The sequence below is a fragment of the Diorhabda carinulata genome, chromosome 3 (genome assembly GCF_026250575.1).
Source record: "Diorhabda carinulata isolate Delta chromosome 3, icDioCari1.1, whole genome shotgun sequence".
Classification (NCBI taxonomy): Eukaryota; Metazoa; Arthropoda; class Insecta; order Coleoptera; family Chrysomelidae; genus Diorhabda; species Diorhabda carinulata.
Genome location: NC_079462.1, coordinates 12,894,322 through 12,905,067, shown reverse-complemented (window position 1 = coordinate 12,905,067; position 10,746 = coordinate 12,894,322). Strand labels below are relative to the sequence as shown.

At 30.1% G+C, this 10,746-nt stretch overlaps 1 protein-coding gene across 1 annotated transcript; it reads right to left on the bottom strand.

Moving 5' to 3' along the window:
- Positions 1-5,224: 5,224 nt before the first annotated feature.
- On the bottom strand, positions 5,225-10,389 carry LOC130891176 (cuticle protein 18.7-like). The gene is made up of 2 exons (XM_057795775.1): positions 10,314-10,389; positions 5,225-6,198 (listed from the first exon to the last, which is right to left on the bottom strand). Exons 1-2 carry the CDS (start codon positions 10,323-10,325, stop codon positions 5,401-5,403), a joined length of 810 nt encoding a protein of 269 aa, XP_057651758.1. The 5' UTR covers positions 10,326-10,389; the 3' UTR covers positions 5,225-5,400.
- Between the last annotated feature and the right edge of the window lie 357 nt (positions 10,390-10,746).

Sequence of the window (10,746 nt, the reverse complement as noted above, 5' to 3'; positions counted from 1 at the left end):
TAATTAAATTTACGATGTAAATAGAATCAGTAAAATTGACAATAAGTTTTTTTTTTAATTTATCACCTTCAGTTCACTTTAAGTATGAGTCGTTGACATTATAGATTTCATTTCGATGAAATTAGGGGTGTGTCAAATATATCAAAATATACGATTCTTACTAATTACCTCTGAAAATTGTTTCGAAATTGGATATTTCGAAAATATAGTCTGCAGTTCTCTAAAGGAGAAAACAACTACTTCCCAAAAAGTAGATTGGTGAGTCGAAGAGATCACTCACCAATCAGATAACCTCTCATAAGAGTGATAATAGATTATACCCTGACAGATGTTATTCGGCAACACATGTTTACCATGAAGTACACAATATGAATTATAAATCTGCTAGTTTTGTCGTGTGTTAGTCATAACAGTATTAATTCAGGAGATTTCAATTAGCAAAAACTTAATTTTTTTAAATATATATACGATAAAGGCGATAGAACTGCATTAACCTTTTTTATAAAAAAAGATTGCACAAAAAATAGGAATGCTTCTTTGTCAAAGAAGTCTTCCAAATTTAATTTTACAGTAGTAATGGGCATAGAGCTCTAGACGTTTGAAAAACTTGAGTCAATTATATTTCTATAAGTCTTCCTTTAATATTGTTCTTGCATGTAACCAATAATCTATTTATTAATAAAATTAGTGTGTATTCATCAACTCAACATTTGTGCAAAGAGGAATGCAGAAGAACATCCAATCAAAGAAGGATCACTTGTGTTTATTCGAGATGATAATTCAGATTTTCTAGCAGTATTTTTAGGTAGGGCTTTAGAAATATGTGAAGGGGCTGATGGCAATATGAGGGAATAGGTGCTAAATGCTAAAATGCTAAAATACCTTCATGGAATTTCAATAAAACTGGTTTACCTCAAAATTTTTAAATATTATGTTCAACTTAGTTCGAAAATATTTTATATGCTTTGTATTTTGATTGTAAGTAAGTTGATCGCTTATTTTCTTAAAAAGAGAAGTTGTTTGTCTAGCACTGAAATTATTTTTCAATTCGAATATATCTATAGATTTGTCATCGAAATCCTACCATAGTACAAGAACAGTAGAACGACTTGTATAACTCACTTAAAAGTGGATTTTTGCTTGTAGAGGACTTCAATGCTAAACATGTCCAATGGGGATCGATGCTTAGATCTCCAAGGGGAAGACAGCTATCAAACATCAGAAACACTTGACTTACTAAGGTGTATTTACAAAATATCTAGAGAGAAAATCATTTCTCCTACCTAATCTTACACAATTTGCATGTACTATTAGATCTTAGTTCTCAAACAATGTTAAACGTAAAATCTGTCACCGTAACGAGCAAGAACACAGACTGTAATACCTTTTTCAGTTAACTAAATATTAATATTAGCCCAACCGTACCATTAATGAATACACAACTAAAAAAGTGGTTAAACAGCTAATAACAGTAGTTTAAAAAGCAGGATGGATGGCAGCGCCTAATACATTTATTAAATTAGTAAATACTTTCAAATTGCACATTTGTGTTTCCAAAATTACTATAACCTCTATAATTGTCACTAACAAAAAAGGTCATTGGCTTGGTTTATCTCGTGTAACTTTTGTATAGATACTTATCCCTAATATCCAAAAGAGAAGCTTCTTCTTGGGACGTGAGAGGGAGATGGAAATGCTTGACTGTAAGAAGGGCTCGGTGAAATTTTTGATTCTGGTCATTTTATTCTATTTATCACTTTGAAATCACTCTGCAAATATTTATTCACAAATTAATTTTATTTCTCATTTCGCATTTCCTATCTCTTTCTTTGACAAAAATGTTTCAATATTATCTGATTAAAATTAACAAGCTCATTAAATGAATCGACAGTGATGGTATGAATTTGAACATTGAACAAGTTATCATTGATTGTTATAATTTATTAGAGTCATATGGAAATTTTATGATTTCATGGTCGGTAGTAGAGTAGAATCAAACACTTGCTATCACTAGACGTGATAAAGTAACACTTTATAGATGTTGGTGGTAGTTAACTCTTAGTAGTGTAATGCAAAGGGTGAGGAAGGTCTCAGATATAAATACGCTTGGAATAAGTTTCCAAATATGATAAAACTGCATTAAATACGTTCATTGCAGGTTGAAATAGAAAAGCATTAAAGAAAACTAACTTCCTTAAAATATGCCAAGATGTATATCTCCGAGTTCGAAAGTTTTGACATACTTCACACATTACATGATAAAAATTTCCGTCATTATTTACCTCAATGAATAATAATAAACCGCATTATTCAGACGATTAAAAAATATTTTAGCCCAAGTCAAGTTTAATTAAATCAAGCCGAATACCCGTCAATGATAATTGATTTGTGCAATTTAATCTGTCTGACGGCAAACCGAAAAATTCAGTGTGACTAAAATTTTTACATGATCGATTCTTCCAAGAGGTTGTAAGAGTAAACGTTATTTCAGGTAATTATTTATTGTATACAGAAATAAAAAAATAACGCTAATCTACTAATTAAAACCGGTAGATGAAGATCGATGAGAAAAGCTTATGTAATAGGTAGAATTTCCCATTCAGAAACCGTTTTATCCAGTATACTGGTAGTAAAAGTACTAAAATTTAAACTCGTGTATCCGCGTTGAGATTTGAGGATAGATAGATAAATAGATCGGAAAAGAATTAGAAAATAAGAAAGAAACCGGAAGGTGGGAAAAAGATAAGATAATTATTAAACTGATAACGAGAACATTAAGATAGAATGTAAGATAGAATGTAAACAGCAATCAATAGTCAAGGGTCAAAAACATTGTTTGGAATATTATACTTTGGTGTGGTGTAAGATACGAGAGGTCATAAAATGGTAAGAAGGCAAAACTCGACATTTCTTATAGGATATCAACGAGCATGAGCGCCCTGAAGATGTGACTGATTCCTCATATATTGTACATGACTTGGGTTGGAGACATAGAAGCTACGAAAATTTCAAATTTTCCTTTACCTATAGAATTTTGGAAAATTTTTGATGAGTAGTAATTTTCAAGTTGTGAAGTGCATTTCATTATTTCAACAAATGAATAATTTAGTTATACACTTGAATTTTAGAGATGAAATTAATAATTACTAATACCTAATACTAATCTTCTAATCCAATGTCGTATCATTTTTTGGCAAATGTTAATGCAATAAAATATTAAATCAAATTAATTCAGACGAAAATTGAAAATTTGAACTTTCAACTAGAAACCACATAAGGGTATTAAATTGTATTGATAAATATTGGGTGTTTATAACCTTGATTTAGATAATAAAATCAAATATAATGATCCACTTCTTTGGATAAATACCAAATAAATTTTGATAATGACCCAGTAAAATTTTCAGAATCCATGTACAATTTATTTAAATCTTCGAAAACTGCTTGAGCTTCCAAGGCATGAAATCAATTTAATTTTTAGATTGTCATTCAACTATAACGTTCAAAAATAGCATTAAAATGTAGACTTCTATTTTTCCATTTCATTCCCAGTAAAAAAGCCAATGTTGATCATAATTTCTCATAACTGTGGAATATGGATCAATAATGGATGATATATTAATGATATTTCAATAAACTATATTAATCCATTCATTCTTTTCAAAAAACAAACAAGTGAAGTTTTAACTACTAAAGTTTTTCATAAATTTTTGAAAAAGGACCTTAACGATCTTTTCGAATTAATGAGGTACCGAGAAAACTGAAGCCCATTCAATAAATGGAAGTTTTCTTGGAATAATAGTCATTATCATAATCCTGAGTGCAATTATTGAGTTGATACAATATTTCAATGTACAGAAGGAATAAAATTAAGTTGATATTAGAAAATCAGTCCATGCATTTCGATACTTGAAGAAGAATGGAGAAAATATATAGTTCAATCATACACAAATTATATATGCAAGTAGAAACTTCACATGAGCCTGAGAATATTTTATATTGATAGAAGAGTAAACATTTTAATTTCAATTTAGTTACTCCTGTTTATCTCTCCTATATCAATGTTTACACTTATATTCAAATAAATACTTTCCTTTTCAAATATAATTTAAAACAAATAATATAGCAGATTGAAATTTTTTCCAGGTACCTGAATGTGGGAAGTTGATATTAACACAATGGGAAGTAAATTAAGGTGAAAAGTAGTAATAGTAGAAGTTCATTAGTAATTTTCATACTTTTAAATATTTGCTTGATGGTATATAGTTGATAAAATATTCAAAAAAACAATGTTTTATAGCAAGTATCATATTTTCATTATTATTAATTAGGTGGAGTACCCTATTTCTATTGGAAAATATAAATTTTTGATTTGTTGTATTCTAGTTCAATTTTTTTCATAATAGCATATGATCAAATGATTCAAATATTGAAAAAATTCAAAAAACTGTATAAATAGTAGTTTTATGAACAGCATGGTATATTAAAAATAGAAAGATTGAGCTGATTCAATAAAAAGATTAAATGAAACGGTAAATATTTTAGAAGCACATCGATTTCACACAGCTGTTTTCAAGATAGGAACAAAAACTAAAATAACTAAAATATCCAAACACCTTGAAGAGTCCGTCAACAACTTATCAAAATAATACAAAATAAAATATGGAAGACTTAATTAAAATTAAATCGCCCCTGAACAAAAAATTACCAAGAACCTGTTAAATAAATTATTGTACTGTAAAGAAATTGAATATGATTCTGTTATTATTTCAAAAACTTCTTTTCAATATAATGGCAAATACGGAGGGTAATCCAAAATTTTTTGAAGTTGAAAAAAAGTGCTGCAAATGATATTAAACAATATTAAAAGAACCTTTCGATATTCATTGAGCACATCACTCAAGTTTTCATGAAAAATGTATTTAATAATTTTAGCCTCAAATTTCCCGGCTTGAAACTGTTTTAAGCAATATAGCATTAATTGAAGGATTTATAATTGGTACTTGATTTGGGTAAACAATTGATATCAAATTAGATGTCAGCACAATCTTCCAATAAATATCTGTTCATATGATAAGGTTGATATTATATAGATTACTTTGTAGGGAAATATTTTTAATGTAGATTCAATAACGCTATACCAGTACTCGGAATCTAGTTCGACTCTGTGAGTCATTTTTTGAATGAAGTAATCCTATAATAAAATATAATGCTGTTTGATTCCTGTCACAATATCAATTTATTGTCAGATAAGTCTTGTAATGGTTAACAATCGGTATAAAAATCCTATTTTATAATAACTGATATATCACTTCTGCCACCAACAAGCCTATGGCTATGTGAAAACTAAAAATTATTTTAGATTCACAAACTCCACTTGCTTTTATTGAAAATTTTAATTTAATAATGATAGTATCCCGGATGTCCTGATCTAACAGCTTGATGGGCAGCAAAATGGGCGGCTTTAGCTGCTTGTACTTCAGGTGTCTCTAGAGGCTGGCCATCATGTCCAATTTGTGCTGGTGGACCTCCAGGTCCTCTATAGTAGGAAATTGGAGCATGGGAGTAGACAGCAGGAGCCGACTGTGCAGCAGTATAATGTCCAGCACTTGGACCGTAAGAGTATTCAGCAGTATCGGGAATGTTTTGTCCTGGTCTGCTCAAAACTTTTGCATATTCAGCAAAATGGTGAGCTTTAGCGGCTTGTACTTCTGGAGTTTCTACTGGGACTCCGTTATGATCAAGAACAGGAACATGGAAATCGTAGATTCCACGACGTCTTCTGTAGTGACCATGTCCGTATCCTGATCGAGAAGCAGCTTCAGCATAAGCAGCAAAATGGGCAGCTTTAGCGTGTTGAACTTCAGGCGTATCTATAGGTAGACCTCCGTGAACAGCGGTATAAGGTGATAATACAGCGTTTCTTTGGGCAGCTACTGCGTAATCATGGAAATGTTGAGCTTTGGCTGCTGCCACTTCAGGAGTATCAGCGGGTAGAGCATTGTATGGAGCATAACCATAATAACCCACTTGAGATCTTGCTGCCGCATGTGCGGCTAAATGAGCGGCTTTAGCATACTGGACTTCAGGTGTTTCTATAGGGTGACCATCTGGACCTATAGTAGCCTGTGGCTGGAGATAGTAGTAGGGTGAAGCATATCCTGCCAGAGACAAAGCGAATGTGCAGCAAAGAACAATCTGAAAAAAAAAGAAATGAATAATCAGTTCCTTTTCATAACACAATTTTTCTATATCAACACATTGTTGTTGTAATGATTAATGAATTGAGTAACAGTTTTTCAATCATATTTCTTCCAAACAAAAATAGACCAATATCAAACACAAGAAATAGGATTATTTCCTCTTTTTAAGTAGTTGTAGATCTGATGGATCAGCTGAGCTTTCGATATAGACTCGAAATTTGTTACAATTCAAAAATTCAATATCGCACAATTATAAAATTTGTAGTTTTGAAAATACATCTCGGAAATAAGAAATATGGGCAGATGCATTTCAAAGTAAAGATGAAAGTCTCAAGAATATTCATGATAATGATAATATATAATAATATAAGATCGTTGAATTACCGAGAGAGGTTTCAAATGAGCTAAAAGCATCTTTGAGATATTGTGGCAAAAATCCAGCACAACGATCTTAAAAACGAGAGGCTAGGGAATGCATCGAACAAAGAGATGATGTTGGTTTTTGAAGCGTATTTAAGAAGTCTTTAAAGATGGCTTCCATAAATCAAAGCATCTCTGGACACTGGACCAAGGGCATTGAAGTTGAGTGTATATTGAAGAATCGCTCTTAAACTATGAAGTCGTCTTTTCTTTATCAAACGACGAAACTTATTATGAGATCAGAAATATAAACGAGCTTTTGAGCGACAAATATATTCAAAGATATAACACAACCGGAATGTACACAAAAATCCTCTCCAACGACATTGTTTTATCTGTTAATTCGGGTTATAAGACAGATTAAAAGTCGCTGCTTACTATGGAATTTTATTTTCACTTTCGTATCGAATTGATTCATTTTTTTGGTAAATGAGACACCATTACACGCTTGTATTGAATACGATCGTAGTTACTCGATACGTACAGAAGAGTCGAATTGCTTGCATTACCACAAAACCTTATAGGTCAATATTTTTTTGTGTTCTCTGAGGTTACATTATAAATACCTTATCTATTCTATGGTAGCATGTTACATTTGTCTCATTACTTGTTTTTTTGAGAGAGAGAGAGAGAGAGTTTATGTTTCGTTGTTTCGCTGTTTAATTGATTTTTCAATAAGCTATATCGTCAATCAATAGATGGGATATTAGTAGAAGAATACACACAAATAAAACAATATTTTAGGGCTTTGTAAACTACAAATGTATAATATGAGCTTCACTGACGATAGCACATTAGTGTTATCGTTCAAAACAGCCGCCACAACAAACTCGGCAACACCAATACCAATCCTGAAAACATTCTGGAGTGGAGTGGGAACAATCTGAGTTTGATGCTTCAAAGACCCAAGACGCCCAGAACGTCAGTTTATTGGGATTCCTTCCTTGGGAGAAGTGAAAGCTTGTGGAATCAGCTACAGATCTTTCCTGAATACTACAACCTACAGTCACATTAGGAAATATGTAAGAAATCTTGGAGCTTCAACTCGTTATAAAAGTTGATTTCGAGATTTTTAGCATCTGAATATATAATTGCTGATAATGATTTATTTAAAATTGAAATACTCATATTGTCATGGTACATTATGGTACTTATGCTAAGTTTTTTAAAAGTTCCATAGAAATGAAATTTCCATCAACTATATAGAATTTGTTAGCGTGCTTATCGCTTTCACAATTAATTATATTTTTTCTCTAATCTTATCAAATAAAACATAATATGCATTGGGTCGAAGCTTTTACCTATACGTGGATCGTATATTTCCTGGTTCATTGTATATTTATATATTTAAAAAAGAAATTTTTGCATGTATCTAATTGTAGTGCAATGCTATTTTTAGGAATTATATATTAGAACGTACATTAGATAGGATCCGGGATAAAATTCTACAACTCCCACAGAACGAATAAAAATATATTAGACGTTATCTCTTTGTGAATATATGAATTAATATCACATTTTATCACATACCCGAGTTACAAATATATTTTCCTGCACGACACACATGTATAAAACATTATGAGAATGTTATACAATATTTATGATTCCTTCTCAGCCACTAAAAATGGTTAATTTTTTATTGCGACACCTACTGCTTTTGGATAATTTACACTGAATGTAGTCTGTGTTAAAATTCAAAGATAACAAACTCACAGATATTTAGCAAGTACATCTATGTTAGATGTTTTGAAATTACTACTAGTTAGATTAAATTCTGGTTGATTTCAGTTAGGTAAATTGTCTCTCAAAAACATTAAAATATTATTTTTCTCATGATTTAGAGTAATGGTTACTTATACTAGTATGCGTTCTTTCTGTTATGATTTCAATTTTTACACCACTAGCATGCGCGTTTCTTGCGCGTTCTTTATCTGAAATATATGATATTGAAACTGATAGGTCTAATAATATAACAAGTTAATGCACAACCATTAGTTTCTTTTGCCCATACTGTTAAATAAAGAATAAAAGATTTCCAAATTAGTTTTCAGGAATATGTGGAATGGAAGTCTTTAGAATTACACTTTTACTCTAATACAGAATCCATAAAATAGGCACGAAAGTAGAAATGTTACTGTTTCTCGTTTCTATATTACAGATAATGTATAAGGAAAATGACTGTGATTGCTTTTGATAAAAATTATTTCAAACTTTTATCTTTATTATAGAGTGAACCATGAATAGCACATTTTTGATTGCCACTTTTCTATGTTGATTTTTTTAATCTGGAATTATTTCATTTAAAATCAGCTCAATCATGAATACTTTATATTTATTGCTTTGTTTTGTTGATATTATAACACAAGAAATTGAAAATATTTGATACATTATTTGAGTTCCTATTAAATCTAATTAAATCTAATATATATATATATATATATATATATATATATATATATATATATATATATATATATATATAATTTTCAGTTTTCAAATGGGAGAAAAATTTCGGATATGTTATAAACTTATCATATTATAAAAACTGATATCTCCTTTTAAATAATTAATTGACATCTAACTATTTTATGATCAATCCTGTAAAAATCGATGATAAATCGAACAAAAGTAAAACGATTGACAGAAATTTATTGTATTATTGTTGGTTTATTTTAATGGAAAATGTGGATCAAGCAATATTGAAACATTTTGAAAATTTGTGTGTTGTTGAACAGAAGATGAAATTATCTGTATGCAATCTCATTTTAGTTGTAACTCATATATTCTCCAAAGGAATTTTCCAAATAAATATTATAATTGTTGAACCTATAAATTGATTGACAATGCTTCCATCCTTATAACTATTTTCAATATCAGTTTTCTTGACTTGACTTATATTTGAACGTAGCTAAACTTCAGTACCAAGAAAATTTTTAACTTTTCTTTTTTAAGTAATTGTTAGAATTAAATGGATGATTTACTTAGAGAAAATGAAAATTGAGCTAATTCCTCAGCTGCTAGGTCATTGTATGAGAAATCTGGAAGAGTGAAAAAACCACGCCCAATTATAAAAGTTGAAATCATAGATAAAATTTTGAGAATCATGCACAAGTACATTTAACTGATTTTCAGGAAAGGTTACCCAATGTTAGGAAGAAAGTCATCAATTAAAAAAAAATTCATCCCCCTGAATTTAGAAGGCTACAACACTAGCACACATTATAATGGAAGCATAATTTTTAATAAATAATAAATAAAAATAATGTTATATCTAATTTTACTCTTCAAATTTTGTTATGTCCTTTATTTTGTGTTCTGCCTTGAATTTCAATACACCGAAAATCCGTACAAATGTGATGCTAAGTTCAATAAAGTTATTTTGATAATATTTTGAAAACATTACTATTTCATTAGATGTATAAATATTGACAAACTGCGTATTAATAGACTCGAAAGTTATTTCAAGTTCCCACGGAAACGGAAAGCTAAAAACAACAAATATTTTAATTCCAGTTAGAGAAATGACCTATTGTTTTTCGAATATTATAAAAATTACTAATTGTATACAAACAAAATAGTGATTTACTAGAAATTATATAAAAAGAATTTATTTATATTAATACACCTCATGAATTTAAGCACTAAAATCACCTCACAATACACTTTGATTTATTTTGCACTAGTACTCACCAAAATTTTCATTTTGTTGTATTTATATTTTCCGAACCTCCTAGGAACTAGGACTGTTAGAAGACTATGATTTACACTTCAGCCCCACGCTGTATATATGAAGTCCCCCCAAAGCTAAAAATCCCCATACATGTACCTCCTCAAGAATTGCAAGGTCCCTTTCACATTTTGTGGGTTCTTGGAGCTTGCAAAGAAGCGAGCGAATAGAGATAGCATATGAATATTTTTTATGATTCAATCCAATGCGTTCAAGTACAATTTATTTTGTGAATTTCCTATTACGGTACTGAAAAATGAATATTTAGACTGAAAGCCTGATTTTGTTTGTTTAGAAATTTATTTGTTAGATCTTGAACTTTTTGTGATATAGTTTTGTTTGTTCATAAAATGTGTACATTTATTGATTAAATAGTGTTTATCTACTCAACTGGAT